At 48.9% G+C, this 23,919-nt stretch overlaps 1 protein-coding gene across 6 annotated transcripts in view; it reads left to right on the plus strand.

Annotated features, from left to right (window-relative positions):
* Window positions 1-17,403, plus strand: part of LOC129495505 (zinc finger protein 236) — a 108,066-nt gene extending 90,663 nt beyond the window's left edge. For 3 of the 6 annotated variants that reach the window (XM_055303075.1, XM_055303076.1, XM_055303078.1), the window contains 6 exons: window positions 238-425; window positions 7,653-7,784; window positions 9,795-9,992; window positions 11,814-11,943; window positions 13,973-14,197; window positions 14,897-17,403. In XM_055303075.1, coding sequence (XP_055159050.1) covers window positions 238-425; window positions 7,653-7,784; window positions 9,795-9,992; window positions 11,814-11,943; window positions 13,973-14,197; window positions 14,897-15,021 — 998 coding nt within the window. In that variant the 3' untranslated portion in view covers window positions 15,022-17,403. Of the gene's footprint in view, window positions 1-237; window positions 426-7,652; window positions 7,785-9,794; window positions 9,993-11,813; window positions 11,944-13,972; window positions 14,198-14,896 lie in introns of those variants that run through there. The other 3 variants (XM_055303077.1, XM_055303080.1, XM_055303079.1) reach the window with 2 other exon arrangements.
* The last annotated feature ends 6,516 nt before the right edge of the window (window positions 17,404-23,919 follow it).

Raw genomic sequence — 23,919 nt, forward strand, 5'->3', positions numbered from 1 at the left:
ATATTATACTTAAGCAGAGTGTATTTACGCATAAAGATATTCAGAAACTGTAGAAGCCTTGCCATAAAATTGGAATGAAAGATTCTATGATTATCTTGATGTAACTTCAAAAGCTTAGGTAAACATAAATGCTGACTATGACAGATTAGTTCCTTTATAGAAACCATTCTTCCCATCCAGTTAAAGTTGGACTTACCTAGCTTTGCTATTAATATACTTGTTCTTCCTCTTTTGTAGAACTTAATGCTACCACTGGCAGCCTTCCTTCGACCACACCAATGTCTCCATCTGCCATATCTGCTCAGAACCTGGTCATGTCTTCATCAGGAGTGGGAGGAGATGCCAGTGTCACGCTGACTCTGGCCGATACTCAGGGCTTGCTCTCCGGAGGACTGGACACGGTCACGCTCAACATTGCTTCTCAGGTAGAGCACTGCCCTTCCCTTCATGGGAGGATTGTGGCACACTTTAATTTCTTCTTTTCTATGTATGTATATGCTGAATGGTTTTTTTTTTTTTTTTTTTTCAAATTTGAAGTGGTTTGCAACATGTGGGTGGCTCAGTCGTGAAGTGTCTGCCTTTGGCTCAGGTCTTAATCCTGGGGTCCTGGGATGGAGCCCTGCATTAGGCTCCCTGCTTAGTGGGGAGTCTGCTTCTCCCTTTGACCCTCCCCCTGCTTGTGCTCACTCGCTCTCTATCAAATAAGTAAAATAAGAGAAAATTGAAGTGTTTTTTTTTTTTTCAGATTAAAATATGTGTAATATGTTAAATGCAAAAAGAAGAGAACAGGAAAGTTCAGATAAGACCGAAAACTATATTTAAAAATTCACTAGCCAAATGGAATTATGATTGACCTCTTAGTATATATATCTTTCCAAACCTTCATATGCAGGGGCACACATACATGTTTTAACATTTCTACAGAAACGAGCTCTTGTATGCATCACGTAGTATGAACTCCCTCTTGCTACACTGTGTGTACCTTCCCCGCCAGTGATTTAATTTTTTAAGATTTTTGTTTTAGCCATTTTAGAAAAAGAGAGTGTGTGTGCACACTCGTGAGCAGGGTGGGGCGAAAAGGGGAGATGCCGAGGGAGAGGGACATGTAGGCCTGACACTATGACCCCAAGATTGTGACCTGACCTGAACTGCAGAGCCAGATGCTTCAGGGAATGAGCCACCCATCAAAGATTTTAGCAATGCAAACATGTTTTAATGGCTGTTCAGCATTTTGTTTCAGGAGTTTGTTGAAGGGCAGGGTGCTCAGGGTTTCAGTAGTGAGGAAATTCTCAGGCTTTCAGTGACCTATGGTCTCAGGGCAGAGCCTGCAGGTGGGTGTGCTGGGTCGGAGGGTGTGCATTCTGAGTAAGGCATTGAGCTGAGACTCCGGGGCAGCTTTCATCGTTTAAGATCTATTGCAACAATCGTGTCTGGTCGTTCCCCTTTCTCTCTGCCTGTCCCTGCTTTGAGAACAGCAGAATGTGCCACAGGATCAGAGCACAGAATACATTCTGTGACACGCTCGTTCCACTCAGGCTCGCTGCTCAGTCACACAGCCACACAGCGGCTGTTTTGATTCTGGATTCCAGTCCTTTCCATGTGTAAAATAGGGACCCTTCCCTGGCCCACCCCAGGGCCGGCATGGAGCCAGTTGAGCCGATCTCAGTTGGTCTGTACCAGCACAGATCATCTTGCTCCCGAACTGCCCTTGTGCTGCTGGCAGAAGCCCATCTGGGGCTCTGGGGGGAGTCGGCCCTCCCACAGGACACACAGCATGCAGCAGGGGAGGGTGGCTTCCATGTGGCGGCTGCATCTGTGCCCCTGGCCAGGTCCTGCTGTGCTGTCCTCACGCACCTGCCTTTCTGCCACTGAAGGAGAGAAGTGTCTCACTGAGTTCTTTACGTATTTTAACATTTACTTGTTCTCATGTGTTACTCCATTCCTGTTGTCCTGTTGTCAGGATGTTATCACCCTTCTAAATATTAACAGTTAGTATTATATCTTAAAATTATAGTTGGAACAGGAGGAGCCAACCTAAGAGGTAAATGATGTATTTTCTTTCTCAAGGCAGGATGCAGGGAGTTTGATTGATTCTTGATGCATTGCTGTGCGTCCTCACTTCCTACCTGTGATTCTAGTATCGATGATGGTCATACATAACCTTATATTCCAGTTGCCGGGCAACTGTGAGGACGTGGCTCCTGCCCTGTCGCGTATATTCGTTGGCAGTCAGGGCCATGGCTGGTTTCTCACGGTACAGTTTTAACTATAGTAGTTACAGAAGTAGTTGTGAGGTAAAAATCATTTAAAATACAACTTTAATGCTTGGAATAACTTTGCAGAGTGGGGTCAGGATTGATCAGAAAAAGCCAGAGAGGCATTTATTTCTATGGTTACGAGTTTATTTTCTGTTTGTTAAATTATATCACTTTGAGAATTTTTTTTTAAGATTTTATTTACTTATTTGAAAGTATTGGAAAGAGAGCACAAGCAGGGGGAGTGGGAGAGGGAGAAGTTCCCCGTGGAGCAGGGAGCCCGATTCAGGATCAGATCCCAGGACCCAGGGATCATGACCTGAGCCCAAGACAGATGCTTAACTGACTGAGCCACCCAGGCGTCCCCAAGAATTATTATTATAATTGCAGTGAAGTTCAATGAGGAGTTCTTAGTTATTCTAGGTTACATTTTTAAATAATGCAAGTATTTTCTGAGGATGTCTTTGCTCGTGCGCAGGGTGGCTGTTGGGCCCCCGGTCCTGCTCCCAGGCTGGCTCCCTGAAGCCTCTCACACAGTGCAGGGATTGGGGCCAAGGAGGGTGTTGCTGCCTTGAGAAGTTTCTGTACCGGGCATCAGATTAAAGTGTTGGATATGACAATGTTAGTGCTAGGACAAAGTAAGGCTGCCTATGCAGAGTGAATGCACAGGTGGGGATGGGATCTGGCCTGGTGCCAGAATTAATAAAAAGCACGTGTGTATGTGCTACTCCTCTGGCTAAAACCCTCTGTGGTCCCTGCTACGTTAGCACCACATCCACGTTTCCGTAGTGGCTTAGAGGAGTCTGTGCTGTATACGCAACAGTCCCTGCCCCTTTCTCCTGGCTCACCCCCAGCATAGATCGCAGGCCGCACCAGTTCCATGTACCAGGCCGTGGCAGACCGCGGTGGGGTGTGCTGCAGGTCAGCTCTCCCCTCTCTCCTGCCCCAGCCCTGCTGTCTGGGCCAGCTGGGTCAGAGAGTAACAGCAAAGGGTGGCACTGAGGTGTGCCCGAGGTCCGGGGGCACCGTTGGCTGCAGATGAGGTGTGGCCGGTGTCGGGAGCACCATTGCTGCAGATGAAGTGTGCCCAAGGTCGGGGGGCACCGTTGCTGCAGATGAGGTGTGCCCAAGGTTGGGGGGCACTGTTGCTGCAGATGAGGTGTGGCTGGGGTCGGGGGGCACCATTGCTACAGATGAGGTGTGCCCAAGGTCGGGAGCACCATTGCTGCAGATGAACAGCGGCTTCCTCCTGCATGTCTGTGGGCTACCTCACTGATACATAATCTCTGCTTAACTTTTCAAAAATTATCAGTTAAAAAAATTAAACCCAAATTGATTAATTAGCACACATTGTATAAAACAATAGTATAAAAAATCTGCAATTGAAATTCTGTAGGTTCATTTGAATCTCTTCTGTTAGCTGCTGGACTTTAATTGGACTCACAATGACTTCATACCCTGAAAAGTTAAAAAAACCATATCAACCCTCTCTTAGCTTTATGAGGGCTGTTTTTCTAAACATAGTGATTTATTGCACAAAAGAACCATCATTTTATTGTCAAAAGGTCAATGAACATATATGGAAATGTTTATAAATATGTAAACTGTTAGGATTGTTCATGATCATAAAAGTGTGAGCTGGAAATCCAAGGCAGTTATGAGAAATGAACTGTTCTAGAAATGGTTGTTCATTACAGGCAAGAGTCAATCACTAAGAGGCAAACATCCATGGTTTACCAGTAGTCCCTTCAAACCATTCACAACATGTGCTTCTTGAATTCAGTGAGGAAGTGAAGTGAGAACAATGTGCAGATGCGTCAGCCAATCCCCCGTGTCTGCACGTGGAAAGTCAGGCCCTCCCTGGGAAACTGCAGAGACGTGAACTGTAGATGTTAAAAACACATGAAAGTACTATCCATTTATTGTGTATCATTTCTCTTTTTCTTTTTTCTTTTTTTTTTTTTTTTTGTTTATAAGGTCCATGAGAGAAGAGGGTGGGAAGAACAAAAAGAGGTGGTCTAATTTTTTTTTAAAAAAGGTAACTTTGTAGTATCTTTACTAGGGAAATTATTAAAAGAAAAATTGATGAATTGTAGAGATTTCTTTTTCAACTACAAACTTGAAATGAGTTTTTCTTTCCAAATTTTGGACTGTTGGTGGCAGGGGTGGGAATCAGGCTACTAAATGTGAGAATTTTATAAGGAAATGCATGCACTTAAAAATCTATTCAAGAAAGCAAAGTGATTTTTCAGTTCTTGTTCTGAAAACAAAAAGAAGTAACCGACTCATCCTTGAAGCACATTCTATTTTATATGAATTCTTGTAGGTTTGTTGTTTTTTTCTGACTTTATTGACCTGGTACAAAACATTTAAAACTTACTAGTTAGGCATGTAAATGTGGTTTTTTTTTGGTCTCAATAAGACATCAGCATGTGACCATGGCAGCTGTGATTAAAGACGCTCCGTGTGAAAAGCGGGCGGTTCTGCAGTCACTGTCATGTCTGTAGTGACTGGAGGTGTCCTGGCCCCAGCTTCCAAAGCCTTCATGCTGCCTTCCTGTGGTGCCCGGTGCAGGCTCGCTGGTTCTCAGTGTCTGGATGTTCTCACAGAGGCACAGTGTGAATTTGAGTTCAGTCGGAGTTGTCTGGGGCATGGAAATGATGAGTTGCTGAGAGCAGATCCTGGCGAGATTAGAACATGGGCACAGTGAGTGAGGTCAACTTTACAGGGATGCGGTAGGGAATCAAGTCGGCTGTCATGCCGAGCCTCGTCCATCTGGATGGGAGCCCCTGGTGATGTTTTCTCAGCATTTCCCAAACCAGGTTGCACATCACAATACCCAGGTTCCTCCTGCAAGGTTGGTTCAGCAGCGGTGGGTGCGGCTGGAATCTGCTAGTGCTTGCCCGCCTTCGGTGATTCTGGCAGCTGGTCATTGGGGCCTGTTTTACTCTGCCAGGTCTCAGAGAATTCCTGCAGCTCCCATCTCAGTGTAAACCAAATACAGCAAAGAGGTAAATAACAGTGCAAGTAATAACACGAACCGAAAATAAAGGACTTTGAGATTCAGGTCACCACTTCTGTGAGTGTGGCTAATTGTTGAGCATTTATTTTACTAGACACTTGATTTTTAAATCAGGTGTATGTGTGAAGAATACTTAATGTTAGCAATTGAAACACCAATAATAAGCCAGTAGATTACATTATATTGGGAGTTTTTAAAATTAAACTTTTTATTTGAGATAATTATTGATTTACAGTGAGTTTTAAGAAATGATGCAGACAGATCTTGGGTACCCTTTACCCAGCTTCCCCAGGTGGTAGCATCTTGCAAAACTGTAGATACAATATCACAACCAGGTATTGTCGTAGTTATAGTCAAGACCCAGAACATTCCATCCCTCGAGGTCCCTCATGTTACTACTTACTGCCCCTTCCCCTGACAGTTGCTAATCTATTCCTTACTTCTGTAACTTGTCTTTTCCTCCAATAAACCTGCGTAAGCTCACAGTCTCAGAGGTCTTAGCTTTCCTTTGAGAACATGTAAGTGTATTAAGCCAACACTGGTTCCTACATGCACCAGGATTTCTGGCCAGCAGCCAGGCATATTTGTCTGATTAATTAGAAAGTGCAAATTTATTATTTTTGATTGGCACAATTTTCCAAAGTTGTGTAGTCTGGTAAGAGTGGTGGCAAAAGCAAGAGTGCAGAAGAGTGCAGAAGAGTACAGTGACTGGTGTTTGAAGGTAGTGATATGCAGCTAACTCCCCTATGTGAGGGGATGGCAGACATGAAGCTTTGTTGATATAGATAGGAACTTGCCCAAAGTCTGTGTAAAAAAATTTAAGGAGATACCTTAAAATATCACTTCACTTTTTTTAAAACTGCCTATAAAAAGCAGAGAATTCAAATCAATTTAAGAAGCTCTTTTACTCGGGACGCCTGGGTGGCTCAGCGGTTGAGCGTCTGCTCAGGGCCTGATCCCAGGATTCGGGATCGAGTCCTGCATCAGGCTTCCTGTGTGGAGCCTGCTTCTCCCTCTGCCTGTGTCTCTGCTTCTCTCTCTTTGTGTATCTCATGAATAAATAAATCTTAAAAAAAAAAAAAGGCTCTTTTTCTCTAGAATCCACGATACTGTCCTTGTAAATGTATATTGTGCCCTGTGTTCCATCCCATGGCCTCTTTGTCCCTGTCTGTGTACCACAGTATCTTTCCCATGAGAAGTGGACCTGAAATTCTTTAAATACCTCTAAGTCCTGCACCCCTTCCAGGCTTATATGCCCCATCGAGCTCAGCATGCCCCGAAGACACGAGGAACACCCGCTCTCTCAGCCAGGGGCACCAGTGACATGGGCCATGTGCCTTACTTATGACCAAAGCATCCTTGCTGTCCTTGCCTCCCTACCTGTGCGTTGATGTTGGCCCTTCACATCTTTGTGTTTCACGTGCGTGTTCTGATCACGTGTAAAGTGCGCTGGCTTGCAGTGCACATTGTATGTGTACTGAGTTTGTGTGGCTTGGCATTTGAGGCCTGTGGTCGGCCCGGCTGTCCCTGTGTGCATGCCCCTGGCCCACCCCGCACTCTTTCATTCTCCCTTTTTGTCTCAGATTCATGGTCAGTAGTGAGAGGTAGGCTGGAGTGGGAGAAAGACTCAAAGTACTTTGTATGCATAGCAAAACTGAGTGTGCGTTTTTGAACAAGTAAGTGTTCCTTGTATGTACATTTACAACTTTGTTGAGATATACTGTACCTACCATAGTGGTCACCCGTTTATTGAAAGTATACAATTTAACGGTCTTTAGTCTATTTACAGAGCTGTGCACCCGTGAGCACATCTAGTTTTGGAACATTTCCTCACCCTTAAAGGACACGTGGCACCGTGAGTGGTTAGTGGTCCGTCCCTCAGCCCCAGGCCCCTGACAGCCACCCTGTGTCTGTAGACCTGCCTGTCCTGAGCATTTCACATCCGTGGAAGCCCACAGCATGTGGTCTGTGGCCAGCCCGCCTCACTTGGCATCCTGTCGTTGAGCTCGTCCGTGCTGTGGCTCGTGCCGTACACCAGTGCTTCCTTCAACTGAATAGTGTTCCGCCACACAGACGTGCCTCACTTTGCACATCCCTCACCAGCTAATGGATATTTGGGTTGTTTCCCCCTCTGCAGCCACTGTGAAGAGCGCGAGCGTTGGAGGGGATATTATTTTTGAGCATTTTCATGTGTCTGGGTTTCATGTGTCTGGAGCAGGTGCCTGGGGATGCCATGCTGGGTCACGGTGTGCTTCTGTGGTGAACTTCCCTGAGGACCTGCCCACTGTCCACAGTAACTGCACCACAAGAGATACCCCTGAGGTTACCACTGGGTTTGATAACGTTACGCCTTCTAAAGCAGTCTGTCTTTGCAGGGCCAGCAGTTCCCAGCCTTACTCACCGACCCCTCGCTTTCAGGCCAGGGGGGAGCAGGTTCGCCGCAGGTCATCTTGGTGAGCCACACTCCACAGCCCTCCACTGCTGCGTGTGAGGAAATCACCTACCAGGTATGCTGTGCACGTGCATTCACACTCGTTTGTGGGCTTAGGGAACATGGGTTGAGGGAGGGCTCAGGGAGCTGGGGACCACCCCTGGAGGGCATCTCTGGCCCAGTGGGGGTGAAGAGTAGGTGTTGAGCTGCACAGGGCCTGGGGACAGCCCGTGTCCAATGGTGGATACTGACTGACAGTCCACAGTTTGTGGTTTGCTGCGATGAGGTTTTCATGCCACAAAATAAGATATAGAAACCAGTCACGTGTGAGGCTAGTTTTAAAGTTACTAGTGTCTCCTTCTGTTTGCCTGCTGATCAGACTTCACATGGCGTTTGATTTGCGTTTAGTTCTTTTTGAGGGTTTTCTTTTAATACCTCTGCTGATTCTTCTAGGTCTGGTTGTACATTTTTCATATACACGCATATGTGTGTGTGTGGCCTGTTTGTCATTTGACTACCTGTTAATATAGAAGAGTCTAAAAACTTCTTCCTTAAAGCTTTTCGGAGTTAGCGGTAAATTACAGATAATAAATAGTTACTGACTCTGAGCGGTGCTATGTTCTGTGCAGTTTGAGCAAATGAGTTTCAGGGAAATTACTCACTGGTCTTTCCATGGGATGAGGCCTCCTTCTTTATAAAGAAATGAGATCAGTACAGGCAGTCTCCTCCAGCCGAAGCTCATCCAGCGGAAGGTCAGTTGTGTCACTTTAGCACACTTGGCTCAGGGACCCTCAGCCCCGGCAGTGCCTAGAGGACTCGGAGCAAGCTGGTGGACTTGTGGGCACAGCAGAGGGACACGGGCACCGAGCGTTCACAGCGTTTCATCAGGGCAGCTGCTGGGGGCGCTGCGAGCACCCCTGAAGAGCCCTAGCCCCAGCCTCCGGCTTTAGCCCATGCGCCTGGCTGTGTGTTGCCTGCTTTAATCACGCGGTTTACACCTGCAGTTATTGAGCAGCCTGATGCATTTGTTCCTGTGCCTTTCAGACTTTCTTTTGACTCACAAGAAATATATTTTACATGCTGAACTGAACACATAGTTTCATGTGTTTGTTGTTTCTTGGCTTTGTACATACAGACCCTCACATGTAGACACACTATACCTGACACAAGCATCACAGAATAATACCCACTTCATGGCATATGACATGACTGCATCATTTTTGTGCTTCTGAGCTTTTTGGTTTTATTCCTTTTTTTATTAAATTCCTTTTTTTATTATTATAGCATATATTAATGATCTTAGAGCACTTTGTAGAAATCTTTTATTAAATATTCTTAAGTTTTATCCCTTTCTATATATCATAAAATTATGAGAAAGTACTTCATAAACTAGGTTAAAAATGTTGACAAATCCCATCAATTTTCATTATAACTAATTATAATTTTCTTTCATTAAGTTATCATGTACAAGTTTTTATCTGCAAAACTAGACTCCTATTTGTAAAAGCTCAGTCACAAACTCCTGCTTTATTTGTTTTCAGGGTGTTAATGGCATCCCATTAAAATGATTTGAAAATGTAATTGGTTGTGATTCAAAGTTTGGGGAAATGCTTTCATGCAATCAAGAAGTAACACACCTTCTGCTAAGTATGATTTATACCGCAGTTTGTTGAGAAACGATCTTCATCCATAGCAGTAGCATTTTGGGGGTCATGTCCTTTACTTTTGTCTAAGCTAACCTACTACTACTACCCACCGCACTTAGTGCATGCTGTGAGCCGGGTATCGCTCTCAGCACCCGGTATCCATCAGCTCCTGGAGCCCCACCCCAGCCCCAACAGGGAGGTGGTGTCAGCAATGACTGTTTATCAGATGAGGACACAGGGCTGGAGCAGCCAGGATAGTAATGCCAGAGCCGGGTCTGCCCATCTGATCCGAGGCCATCGCCCCCACCCTGCTGGCCTTTCCTGGGATGAAAGTGCCATGGGCCGGGTGCACCTGCATGGTGTGTCTCTGTCATCTTGTCATTTGTCCCTTTGCAAACCGCAGCCACTGAGTAAAGTCCGGGCTTTCCAACCTGCTGCAGGTAACTGATGTATCGGCCAGCCTGGCACCAGGGGGGCCGCCTGAGAAGGAGGGCCGGCTGCACCAGTGCTTGGAGTGCGGCCGCACGTTTGCATCGGCAGCCCTGCTGCTGCACCACAGCAAGGAGGTGCATGGCCGCGAGCGCATCCATGTGTGTCCTGTGTGCAGGAAGGCCTTCAAGCGTGCCACGCACCTCAAGGTAAGCTCTGCTCTGGCCTGGCAGTGGGCTCCAGGGTTAGAGACCTTCGCTGGAGGGTGTATGATCTGGTAGAAGTCCTGAGTCATGCTCACAGAAGGGAAAGAGTAACAGATTTTTCTGTGGTTTGGAGGAGGTCAGTGAGATTTTAGTTTTAACAGGTCTGCTGGGTGTACAGGTGAGCAGTTATGTTTATGTGCGGTTCTGACGTGTGTCTCATGTGACTTACACCCTCAGAGTGGCAGATGGTGAAAATACCTACGGGCCAGGCTGGGGGGAAGCAGGAATGCCCCTTGCCCTGGGGCCCACACTTGGCAGGACTTCCCACAGGGGCCTGGGGACACCTCACCAGCTGGGTCAGCACCCCCTTGAGACAGGGTACAGAGGTCTGCATGCTGTGAGAGTGGCCAGATGAACTCCGGGACGTGCACACAGTAGGGAGGGGGAAGAGGAAGGGCCTGGGAAGTGAGTTCCAGGGTGGTCAGGTGGCCTGCTTGGTGGAGGCGGCCCCAAGGCTCCCCAGCCAGTGCGCCTTGTAACCAAAATTGTCATCATCTGACCATTAAGTAGCCCATGATGGATCCCAGCCTTCCTGTGCAACAGCACCTAGACTTCTGCCCTCCTGATGTGCAGCCAGTATCTTTACCTCCCCTCTTTCTCTGCCATGTTTTCTGGAAAGAGGATGCCTTGTTTGTTTTCTAAACAAACTGAAGCAAAATCTTGCAAAGGGAGATGTGTGTGTGGCTTCCCCTGCCTGGTCCCTGTCTGAATCTGACCCTAATACTTAGAATCTCTGTGATGTTGGCTGGGTCACGTAACCTGCACAGCTTCAATTTTATAATTTGTAAAATGAAGATATTAATACTTAGATTTTATGGTTATTTTGAGGAATATAAAGTGCTTAGCACAATGCTTCCCTCACAGTGGAGAGGGCTGAGATGATAGCTATGATAATACTAATAGAGCATGAAACCTTTCAAAGAGGCTGTATGATTAAAGAAAAATTTTAAAGATGTTTTTAATAATATATATTCCTATCTGTGAGGCATAACTTTTCCACGAACATCCTTAGGTGAAGTTGTGTCAGGAGATAAGTAGGTAGTCCGTGCCACTCGCAGTGACGGGGACAAGTCCAAGGCACACGAGAGCCCTCGACGGGAAAAGCTCCCTATGGCCAGAGCTGGAAAAATTCCAGCAGGAAAATGTATTAAGTGGTGTTGCATTATAACCCACAGTACAAAATAAATACCATTGAGTCCTTCCTGATGGAAGTGTGACTGAGTGCAGAAATTAGTAAGTAGGGAAGCGAGGACCGACAGTCCGTGTGGACGCTGCCATCAGGGGCGTCCCCTCCTTAGCTGTGAGCCCCGGAGTCATCTCCTCCTCCTTGTGGAGGGTGTATGAGGGGGCCGGAGAGACCGTGGCCACCTTAGAACCACCTGGAGTGCAGCCTGCGCCCTGTGCTGGAGGTCGGTCCACACGGGTGGATGGAAATAGCGCTTTATGTGCCTCAGCCCAGAGCCCAGTCTCGTCATGAGAAGCACCCAGACAGACTCAGTTGATGACCCTCCCACCAGATAGCTGACCGTGTTCCTAAAGCCATCAAGGTCGTTGGCAATGAGGGAGGGAGCTGCACAGCTGTTACCTGGGGTTGTGAGGGGCCCCACGCCCATGACTGAATCCCTGAGGATGCTCATCCCACATGGTCCTCAGCAACCGTACTGCTCACCAGGGTTCCCATGGTCACAGCTCTGTCGCGAGTCTGTAGAGCTCTGTGAGTGTAAGTTGTAAGTATTTCTTCCTTTTGTGTGTGGTCTTCAACAGGAGCATATGCAGACGCATCAAGCTGGCCCCTCATTGAGCTCCCAGAAGCCAAGAGTGTTTAAATGTGACACCTGCGAAAAGGCGTTCGCCAAGCCAAGCCAGCTGGAGCGGCACAGCCGCATCCACACAGGTAACCGTGAGCTGTGTGCTCCCAGGTCCAGGTCTTGGCAGCAGAGGTGGGCTGGTGAGAAAACGTATTTTACGATGTCCTATGTTATTTATAAAGCCAGGGCCACAGATTCTGTTTTTTTCCCCTAATTTTTCATCAATTTATCATGTTGACTTTTCAAGTAAAAGATTTTGCAGTGTCCTTGGTGACCATGGGCAGTAGAACCATTAGGCAAGGGCTGCCGTGGCTTCTGGGGACCTTGCCTGTATCGGGGTCCCCCCCACTTCCAGATGCCAGCTCCTCCTACTGTGGGGACACCAGTCCCTCTACTCCTATTACATCTTGTCACCACCTAACCCTGCCCAGGTCTGTTGTGTTGTCAAACCAAGATCACCAAGACCTAAACTCTCACCCATCTGCCCTTGGTCCGGCTCCCTGACAACTCACTTGCACCCTCCACGCCACCCTTCAAGGCGTGCTGCAGCTCACGTGGAGACACCACTGTCCCAACCCCATTCTGTGGCTCTGTGGTGGCCTCTCACCTCAGGACCTACTGCGGGACCTGCCTCCGCTCCAGCCAGCAGGCCTGCATGTCCACAGAGCCAGCCGGAAACCGCGGGAGGTTGGCAGATGGACCCTCGGATTCCTCTCTGAGCACCTGGGGGTGGGACCCTGGTGTCCTCTGAGCCGTCACGCCCACTGCTGCACAGTGGGCTCTTGCCCTGCGGCGGCCAGCCTTGGGGACCCTCAGGGTCTCACACCTGCCTGCCTTCTGGAGTCCTGACTCTGCTCACTGAGCATCCTCTCTGCTGGGCCCCTCGGCCCCATCTCCTTTGGCCTGGCCGTCTCTGACTCACCTGCAGGTGTCAGCTTGGACTCCTTCCCCAGGAGGCCTCTGAGACCCCAGTGCCCCTGGCTGGCCCACGGGCCTCCTTGTATTGTCAGCATAGACCCAGCACCAACCAGGTGTTTGGCAAATAGCTTTTGAGTGAAAGATAATGATGCTGTACTTCTGATGTATTTACTCAGAAACATGGTTTTAAGGGATAGAGACTCCTGTTTGCCCTTAGAACAAGCTAGGCACTCCGAAGGTTTAGAGAAGCCCATAGATGGCAGATGGCTATGGGCCCTGCTTGCCGCTGGCCGGGATGCACCCCCTCTGTGTGCATGCTGCCTTCAAGCCTGCAAAGGCCCCTGCACGGCCTTTGGTCCCTGCAGCTCCCCTTCTGCCTTCAGCCACAGGACCCTCTGCTCTGAAAGTCTCCCTGTGACTCAGCCCAGGTTCTCTGACCAGTGGCCATAACCACATCTATGACATCCTTGTTCTCCAGGCACAGGAACACAGATGCAGCGCAGGCGTGCTGTTATCATGTGCTCATGCCCTGGGATTGGGGCAGGACGTGTCGGGGCCACCTTGGGGGACAGTGGGAAGCCCTCCTGTGTCTTGGCCACTGGATCGAGGGACAGACAGAGTGACAGGGGGTTTACCTGGGGAAGATGCACAGCAGGTGTCCTCGGCAACCACGTGGGGCTTCATGCGGACATGTCTGGGGAAGCCACATGGGAAAAGGGAGCAGGTGCCTGGCCAGGCGGCAGTCGTCCAGAGTCAACAGGAAAGAACCTTTTGGGCCCAGGGGGACTTGGTAGGGGACAAGTGTGTGGGGAAGTCAGAGAATGCAGGCCCGGGAGTGCGCAGCAGGGAGATGAGTGGGGCTTCTGGCAGGAGTCAAGGGGCAACATCCCTTCCATTCTTGGGCTTCTGTATCAACATCAAAGGAATTAAAATGACATTTTAGAAAATATTGGATAAGTTATACTTGTGATTAGGTAGATTTGACATTCTCATGTACTTGGTGTGGGTTTGCTTTACTGCCCAACGTGTTTTAGGAACACTATTTTAAGCATAGGGGCTCTACTTTTATTTCTGGGAGTTCCGGTAGCTGTGGATTAAGGTTTTATTCTGTGTCTCACCATGGGGCAGATTTGCTAGAAACTCATGAGTTAGCAGTGGGAGGGACGGAAGGACGGTGACCTCATGTGCGTCCCTCAGGGCTCTGGGTCTGTGCTGACACTGAGTGCCGCCCCCACCCACCCCCAGGAGAGCGGCCATTCCACTGCACGCTCTGTGAGAAAGCCTTCAACCAGAAGAGCGCCCTGCAGGTGCACATGAAGAAGCACACAGGGGAGCGGCCCTACAAGTGTGACTACTGCATCATGGGCTTCACCCAGAAGAGCAACATGAAGCTCCACATGAAGCGGGCACACAGCTACACCGGTAAGCTGTGCGCCGTGCAGCTGGGGGTCAGGCCTTCAGGTGGTCGTGGCGGTGGAGCAAGTGCTAGGAGTGGGCTGTGGCGCAGCCCCTCCGCAGGGTTTTGGGACAAGGGCTGGCTCTGGGTGACGGTGGAGCTGGTGCAACCCAACGCTCAGAGGGCAGGTACGGCACCCACTCAGCACTGTTGCTGGCCGAGCGGGGTTCCCACATCCCACCCAACATCTTGGGATGCCGCTGTCCATGTGGGAAAGGGCAGGGGAGGCCCCTCGCCTCATCCAGCCGGACTGGGTCACAGGTGGAGCTGCTGCTGTATGCATGACTCCCTAGTTTTTGGGACAGTGTGGTCTGCAAGTGACGTGAGCCTGGGAGGGATTGGTGGTGGTGGTGGTGGTTCTCATGGGAGGGGTTTTGTGTGTGTTGTCTGGCTGTCACTCTTAATTAATCGCTTATCGCTGACCTCGTGTTGCTCTAAGCAGGAGTTCCCCGCCACAAGGGCAGCGTCTATTCATGTTCAAAAAGCAGGAATTGCTACCGACACTATTAACCTGCATCTCAAGTTATTCTTTTTCCTTGGGGATGGAAAGCAAATCAATTTAGAAATTTTTGGTTGCGATTTAGATTGTCTTTATTTAAACGTGAATACCCATGTGCTGCTGAGTGTTTGAGACTCCGCCTGATGTTTGTCTGTCTGTGCTGCAGGAAATCTGCAGGAGCCCGTGGTGCAGCAGGAGCACGGAGCTGAGGAGCTGAGCCGGACCCTCCACCTGGAGGAGGTGGTGCAGGAGTCCGCCAGCGAGTGGCAAGCGCTGGCCAATGTGTTCTGACGCGGCCCATCCTGCCCTCAAGGCTGTTTCTGAAATTAGATGTTGTGAAGAATGGAGCGCTCGGAATTTCTGTCTTGAAGCTTCAAGTGTTAAAATGTTAACCACACTAGTTTTTTAGCTATAAAAGTATCTAAAGAATCATTGTCTTTCAGAGACTGATAGGAAAGAACTGGGAGCAGTGTGAACACGTATTGTCACTTGTCTACAAATCATTGAACTCAGGTACTACAGCAGTCCTACCGTCTCCTTGGTGGCCAGTACATCTAGTTACAAAAGAAATAACTGGATCTTACTATCACTATAGTGTGACCTCTTTGTATTAGCAAAGACCAACATTAACATGGAAAAAGTAAGGTAGGTTCTCCTTCATGCTTTCTGTTCTAAGAAGCATAGCTTATAAAACAAACATAAAATAGGTGCATGAAGTTCAGAAAAATGTTAAAACACACAGGGAAGTGTTTTCCATGTCTTTTCTCTGTGCATTTTGAAATTAGAAATTGACTCTTTCTAGTCTACCATAAGTTAATATTAATACCTGGAGAGATGGCTGGACCAGTTCTCTCTGCATTACGATTCTTGAACCATTAGCTACAAGAATGCAGCATTGGGGCATAATGGGGGGGCTGTAAACCAGACACACACGAGGATGTAACGGTCCCCATGGAATGGGGGTGGAGGGCCTCACTTGCTTCATAAATCCAGATGCAGGTCCACGGGTGAGATGGTTGCAGAAAGCACAAGCCATACATCATGAGCAGGAAAGAGCAGAACTGTGTCCTAGCGCTGAGGACACAGTGGGGATCCGTGGCCCTGTCCACCCGGTAAGCAAGCAGTGTTTCCGTCCGAGCCCCACAATTCTCTCTTTATGCAGAGGCAGGTGTGTGGTTGATTTCAGGGAACTCTTTACTGTCATCAATGGTGCCACATGGAACACGTCCCAAACCAAATCCCAGCCCAGGCCGGGCAGAGTGTGCGTTGCTCCTACAGCATTCCAAAGACAGAAGGTTCTTTACTTCATGTGAATTTCTCCTTCACAATTATTTATATGTTCTATATATAAATACATATGTACATATACAGATATATGGGCCTCTGTGTGGCTGAACAGTATATTTTGTAAATAGAAGCACTAGTCCCGATTACAGAGTGAGCATCAGAGTTTTTACCTCCCCGCGAGCACTTCAGATCAGTATTGTATTCATTATATTAATAAATGGGTATCTTTTTCATTGTAACATAAAGGTGGGGTTGTTTTGCTTTTTTTTTTTTTTTCCCCCCTGAAAAATAATTGCCTTTATTTTGTCTCATGGCCTCCCTGGTTTCAGAAGAGAGCAGTTTTATTATAAATATTGTATGGACTTTGTATATTAAGAGAGGAGCTCATTTCAGATTCCTGAAGAAAGACATTTTCACTGTTATTTTTTCAAAGGGCATCTTTTGACTTTTTTGTTGTTCACTTTTGGCATCTGTACATAAGTAATATTGATGGTGATATAAAAACTTTTGTTATGTGAAAATATTTAAGTCAGAAAACTGTTAAATAATATTACTTTTTTTTTTCCAAACTGCTTTGTGTATTGTATATTTTTTTAAGGAAAAAAAAGCCTTATTTCACTTATTCTTGTGATACTGGACTTATTATATATCTTGAGGTTTTCCTGGAATGTCAGTGTGTACCTGGCTATAGTCCATATATTCCGAATAATTGTAATTGTGCCAGAATTTTAAAGATTCTGCTTTTAATGCACTTTTCTTTTATAATTTTGTATTAAAATATTTTAGAAATGTTGATTAATTTTGGTGAACAGATATCTCCAAAGTTGAAATTATTGGAATTTAAAAAATTTTGTTCTTGCTAGGTTATTTATTTTGGTTGTAGCATTAAATGTCATCTCTCAGGACAGTCTCTAAAAGGGGTTTATTTAATTCCTAATTGTACAGAAAGCATAGTTCAGTGAACTGTATTGGTGAACTGCCTGCTTAAGGCCTTACCAGGTGAATCTAAAGCCTACCTTTATTTTCGTCAAAGAAAAAGAAAAAAGATCAATGATTCATTTTATGAGTTTTCTCAATTTATTAACTATTAGTAGGCAAACGCAAGACATTAATATATTATTTTTATTTACTTCCTAATTATAAAAAGCTGCTTCTTTGCAAAACATTCCTTGAAAATATGAGGTTTTGTAAAGACATAATTTCACTTGAACCTTTGGTGGCATACAGGTTGATCTTTATATTTTAATGGTTGATAAATGTCTTCTGACGAGATTTCTAGCCTCCTGCATAACCAGGGTTTTGAGAATAGATAACTGTATTTTTAGAACTATCTCATCCTAGCATATCTGCTTTGGAATAACAATAAATAAAAAATGAAGTTAGGAAGTGTGATTAATTTTTTTCTTTTAAAAATGTTTACCATATAATAATTTGGCACATGAACTAATTTCAAGTTCAGATAATTTTTTAACCGAGCAGAACTTCTAATGATATTTTCCTTTGCCTCTGTGATGTCCAGACGATGAAAACTTACCCTTGCAAGGTCTGTCTGAAGTCAGGACATGGGTCAGTGGCAGGCGTCATCTGTGTGTGTGCTCAGGGAGTGATGGGCCCTTGGGAGTGATCCCTGGGCATCTTGAGTACAGCTCCAAGGTTCTCGACTGTCTTACACTTTTGTAGTGAGCTGAGAGGATGAACTGCCTTTGCACACCTACTAAACTTAAAACGAGGGTAGAGTGCTTGCAATGTTGAGGTGGCGGGGGTTCTGGAGGTGTGGGACTCCATCCACTGGAGAACACAGACGGCGCCAGATAACATAAAAACGTCCCTTAGAAATGCTAGCGGAAGTGCCCTACTCTGAGGTCTCCTTGCCTCCATTGATACTTCAGTGCTTGGACAGGGTGGAGGGGGGACCCTCGGGGACTCAGAGGTGCACCTGCCTGCCTGGCAGCCCAGTGTTGGGGCCCTCAGGCTGTGCTTTACCTTCTGACGATGTACTGACGACCCGGAACCTGTGTCTTCGTGACTGACTCCCCTGTCTGGTCAAGTTTCTGTTTCATCCAGGTGCAGCATTTCAGTGGGCCCCGTGTTGTTAGCTGGCAGTTCTGTGCTCCCCTGCCTGCTGCTGCGCTAAGCAAATTGAACTTGAGCCTTACAATTATTACCTAGCAGTCTCTGATCTCTTCCAAACTCCAGAGTAACATTTATTTGCAAGAAATGCACGTGTCAGCACAGGTACAATATTTTTTAAAAAATGTAAGTAGAGCTCTGTTCTTTCCCCCTTTGCTGAAAAATATCTGTAACTCATGAAGATACACATTTTTAATGTTAAATGATCCCTCAGATTAATGTGCATAACATCTTTTTAAGGAAATATGTAAGATAAATAGGACTGCTTTCTTCTGGGCATTATTTTTAGGGACTTTTCATGCCTGCTTTTTGCCTTTTTTTTTTTTCCAGTTTATTTCAAAAATCAATATTGTGGCCCCCCCCCACCAAAAAAATTAATCCGTCGATCATTGCTAATCTATTCTTTTCCTCATATCGACCATGTGAAGTGAGGCAGAGATGAAAGCATATAATTGGCACTTTGTACAAGTAATCTAGATTTTTTTCTTTTTTTGCCACTTAATCTCTATTCAGGTGATGTAGGATTTTGGGTTTTTAGAATAGAATTTCAAAAGTGCTTACATTCACATTCTGGGTCTTTTATCTTTACCTTCTTCTAACGAAAATTAGCATTTAAAAACCTAATTGCATCTTGCAGGCAGAATTTTTGTAAGGTTGGAAGCACTGTGATTCTCCAGTAAAGACATTTTCTTTGCCTTGGTAAGGTTTATAGCCAGGTGTCCTATTTGTCACCGTTGACCCCATGTGAAACGGCTCCCTTCTCGTGGGCGTGGCGTGGGCGTGTGTTTGTGTGTGTGTGCACGTGCACGCACGCACACACACAGATGAGCCCGCGCTCCCTGTCTCACCCACCTGTCCTTCACAGAGAGGCGTTGGGGTAGTTTCTCATATGGTTGATGAATGAAGTACTTAAAGCACTAAGAATAAAGATTCAGTGGCAGGAGCAATAGGCAGTAATCATAAAAGATTTTGCCTTTTAATCTTTTTTATGTGTAATGCTTTACAGCACGAAGACCATTTGTAATCGATTTGACAGATTCTACAGCAATGTAGTCATTCATTCTTGATTCACCACTAAAGAAAACTTTTAAAATCAATTTTTTTTTATTTACAGAAGAATCCTTTTTTTTATCTTCAAAGTTGTTCATGGTCTAGACATTGGCTGATATTTCTTTAATCCAATTTTGTATTAAAAATGGGGAGTTATGCTAAAAGCCACTGTGCTGACTTTAAGAATAATAAAAATAGTTTTGCATTATTTTAAAACTCCTGTATATTTACTTACTTGGGTTTGGGGTGAGTTATACCTGGTTAAAGATGAACATTTTCTGTAGGTAACATTTGCAGTAAGGGTTAACACAACACAACAATGCTGAATTTGCAATAAATCTGTTGGGTTTGAAGAGTGTGAGAATGCCATATTTTCTATCCTTGAGGATAATTGTCCATTTCCTCTCACTTAAAAGGGGCTTGAGAGTGACTTGCAGTGAAATGAAAACCAATTCTTGTATCACCCTCTGCGTTCATGAGACATGAAGGACATTCCCCAGAAATAGCAGTGGAGTTGGTTTATATTACTGCATCTAATCCTCTTTAAAGATCTATTTCCAGGCTCAGTGATTGAGCATCTGCCTTCGGCTCAGGTCATGATCTCAGGGGTCCTGGGATTGAGTCCCATATCTGGCTCCCCACAGGAAGCCTGCTTCTTTCTCCCTCTGCCTGTGTTTCTGTCTCTCTCTCTGTGTCTCATTAATAAATAAATATTTTTTTTAAAAAAATCTATTTCCAAACTTTTAGAAGCTTGAAATTTAAAGACTCCGTATCCTGTTGAAATAACAAACTCAGGGTATCTTTTGTCCTGTATCCACCTTATTCCTGGCACAGATTGAACTATTTCAAGTGATGGGGGTTTTTTCTCTCCTGGACTTTGCTCAGAGGGAATGGTAAGAAATTGTTTCAGTATGTTTGTTGCTTGTTTGTAGGAAAATGTTTAATAGCTTTTAAAATATGGTGGGTGGGGGAGGGTTTTTTCAAAAAGAATGATCAGATTATGGAAAATCTAATTTTACAGTGGATTGCCTCAACCATTTAAGATGCTTTCCCAGATGAGTCTATCTGGCCTGCTTGCGCTCTAATGATGTAAGAGTATTCATACATAAACAGGAAGGTCTACAAAGCAGCTCATGTGCCAGCAAAGCCAGGGGTGGGTGACCTGGCACCTCGGGCCCGGGGAGCCTGGTGCTGATGACTAACTTCTCTAGGCTTGACCCCTTGTCTATGGAATTAGTTGATTAAATCCCTTCCTTCCACTTGTATTTTCAGTGACTCAAGCAGAGCAGGTTTTCTGCCTTTGACGCAGGATCTTTTTGAGGCTGTGTGTGGAGGATGTGGCCGCAGGAGTTAGAGCATCTTCCCCCAGAGCAAAGCAATGCTTGTGGACTGACCACTATGATTACGGCATGTCTGCCTCTGAGGCACGGTCAGCTTGCTGCCTTTTATAAAAGCCTCGGGTTCCCTGTGCTCTGGTTCCTCCCCTGCAACCCCTGTGCCCTGGGCATCGCCTGGCCCACTTTGGGCCGCCCTTGTCTGTGCGTGCCCCCAGGGCCCTCTGCCAGTGCCTAGGAAACTGGCTTCTTGGGGGCTGGTGGGTCAGGGAGCAACTCAGATGCTTGGCCATTGCTGGCCATATGTCATCCGTTTACTTTGGGCTCCTTGAAATGCCCCTGGCTCAGCTTATGATGTGAGTGGGAATTTTTATTACCAATGTCAGTGGCTGATTCCCTCCACACCACCCACAGTGCTCTTCCTATCACTGGGCAGCTTTTACCTGACAGCTTTTTAGTCCTAAGCTGTCATGCTTTTAGTCCCTAAGAAACAGTGAAAAATGTGTGTAAGCACACACACCGCTTCACACGCTCTGCCAATAAACAGGTGTCTCCCTGATTGTGTCATTCTTGGTCAGTCAAGAATACTACTACTTTGGTATCAGAACAAAGTAATCATTGGTCACCCTGGTAACCAAGCTCTGTGGGAAGAAATTCCTATAATTAACACAAAGCAGCTCATCTTGATGTGATGTTGTAGTTCTGGGTAAAGGGGATGACCGCCCACCATCTGCACCGAGACACTTTACAGTGCATGTCCCCTGACTCCAGGTTAATCTTTCTCAAGCTCAAGAACCCTAAGTCCTTGTCCTTTCTGTATAATCCTGTATTGCCGAAGCAGCTTCAAATTTACCTAAGAGTCGCAAGGTACAAGGAGGGCTTTGGGTAACTCTTCACCAGAGACCCCGTCTGTGTTGGTGGAAGTGTGGACAGTGTCCCCTTCATACAAGCCGAGTCTGCTCAGGGTGGCAGCACCCGGCTCTCGTGGCCCGCTGTGCCCGTCACTGACTTTCCTGAAAACCACGGTGGGTTGTGCCGCAGGCAGTCCCCCCCCCCCCCCCCCGCCCAGTTTCTCTTCCAGGGTTTCTCTGTGATGTGTCTTTGGTCAGAACATCGCAGAAACGATGCTCCCATTTTGTGTCTTAGTGAACCCAACACGTCACCTACCATGGTCCCACTCTTGATGGCACCAAAGTCGCTGTCCTGGGTGTGGTCACTTCCCCTCAGCGGCAGGTGTCTGTGCAAGACCGTGAGAGCCTGCACCCTGGGGTGGTGCGTCTCTAAATGCGCTAGTCCTACCCTTAGGGCGGGCCATCCACCTGGAGGGAGAGCCGCTGCTGTCCCTCATTTCCTCGTCCCTGTATTCATCGTGGTTGGGACTTGCGGGTTCCTATCGTCTTTAACTGCTGCAGCCTGTTAGGATCCTCGTCGATGCCCACTAGATTCCGGGAGCGCGTGATTCTGCGGGCGCTTGCCCCCGCGGGCGCAGTGGACTGTGCTCCTGCCGTCCTGGCCTGTCCGCGCGCAGAGCCAGCCGTGCCCCCGCGGGGCCCTGCTTCCCTGGGGCGGAGGAGCCGAGCCCTGAGCGGGGGAAGTGCGAGGCGAGTGCGAGGCGAGTCCACACCCGCTGGCCTGGGCCCCCGCCCCGCGCGCCCCCTGCCCCGCGCGCCCCCTGCCGGCGCCCCCTGCCGGCGCGCGCCCCCGCCCCCCGCGGAGGGAGAGCGGCCCGTTCCCACGGCCACGTTCCCCGAGGAGCCTCCCGGCCCTGCGCCGCGCCCCGCTCCCCCGCCGACAGCCGGGACTCGCTCTCCTGGCCCCTGCTCCCCGGCTACAGGCGAAGAGTCCCCGGGGAGCCGAGCTGGGGGCCCGCGGCTGGGGACGCAGGCGGGAGCTCGGCCCCGGAGCGCGGTGCGAGTCCTCCCCGCGCAGGCGCCCGGGCTTTCCGCGGAGCGGGTCGTGCGGCAGGTGTGGGCGGGGCTCGCGTCCTGGGGCTGTGCCCTCGGCGGCCTCGGGTCCCCGCGGCCCGCCCCGGCCTGCCCCCCGCTCCGGGTCGGTCCTCGTGCACGGAAGGCAGAAGCCGGCCCCGGACGGGCTGCACGGAGCCGCCGCCGACCGGCGCTCTCGGGTCGGGAGGAGCCGTGGGGATTGGGGGCTGACCTCACGCTGTCCCCGGTGGGCGAGGGCCCGAGACGCCCTCGCCCTGCCCCGGGGCGGCGTGCTGAGCGGCGAGCAGGCTGCTCGGACAGACAGACAGACAGACAGACAGATGGCCGGCCCGAGGGCCTGCAGTCCTTCTACTCGCACCCGGGAGGGGGCGGGGGGAGGGGCGGGGGACGGGAGGGGGCGGGGGGAGGGGCGGGGGACTGGGGGGATGGGGGTGGGAGACGGGAGGGGGCGGGGGGAGGGGCGGGGGACGGGGGGGGCGGGGAGAGCGGCTCCTCCCGGGACGCCGCCTTCTGGGCTGCGCGGGGCCAGCTCCGCCTTCTGTCACCCTGTTGATTGCTGACAGCAGAGAAACCACGACACAAGATGTGCGAAAAGGCCTGGAGTCCTACTTGCTCTCTGGGAGGAGGGAGAAGCCGAGCCCCCCCGCGCCCCGCCCCCGGCGCAGCGGCGCCCCCCCCCCCCCCCCCCCGATCGCGGGAGCTGGTGGCCGCGGCCGTCGTTCCACCAGAGAATGGCCCCTCGCCCTCCTCGCAACCCCAAGGACAGGGCCCACCCGGGCTTCGGAGCGGGGGCCCTGCGGCGCCTGGTCTCCCATCCACGCTGGCTGCGCACTCCGGGTCTGCACCCTCCGCCAGACCCCCTGCCCCCCACCTGTGTGCTCTGCCGCGGGGCCCACCCGCCTGGGGGGCGACACAGCCCCATGGGGGCTGGAGAGAGCGCGGGCTCCGGCTCTGGTGCTGACCGGGAGTCCCTCCGGTGCCTCACGTGCCCCTCGTGACATCTCTGGGCTCTGCCTGGGGCTGGGGTCCCCAAGCTCAGGGGGCCTGGGGCCTGGGAGCACCTCTGGGGGCCCTGTGCAGACCTGCGCGGGTGGGGAGAAGGCACCTTCCAGCTGGGCTCCTGTCCTCCTTGTTTGATCTCCAAATATGCGTCCGAGTGGTGCATGATGGTGAGAATCGCTGTGACCCTAGGATTGACCCGGTTTACATTTAAGGTGCTTCCCGACCGACCGACCGTGACAGTAAGAGGCGCGCTGACCAACCACTATCGTATGGACGTGACTCCCCGACTTCCCAGATTCCTGGGTCGGTGGGAAGGGTCTGGGTGGCCCCGAGGAGGGCAGGGCGGGCGCCGGCAGCAGGACAGGCACCCCCCGCGCTGGGGCTCCCGGATGAGAGCCTCGTGTGGTCCCACCCGGCCGGCGGGGGGCTGCCGAGACACA

The sequence above is a fragment of the Nyctereutes procyonoides genome, unplaced genomic scaffold (assembly GCF_905146905.1).
Source record: "Nyctereutes procyonoides isolate TBG_1078 unplaced genomic scaffold, NYPRO_anot_genome, whole genome shotgun sequence".
Lineage (NCBI taxonomy): Eukaryota > Metazoa > Chordata > Mammalia > Carnivora > Canidae > Nyctereutes > Nyctereutes procyonoides.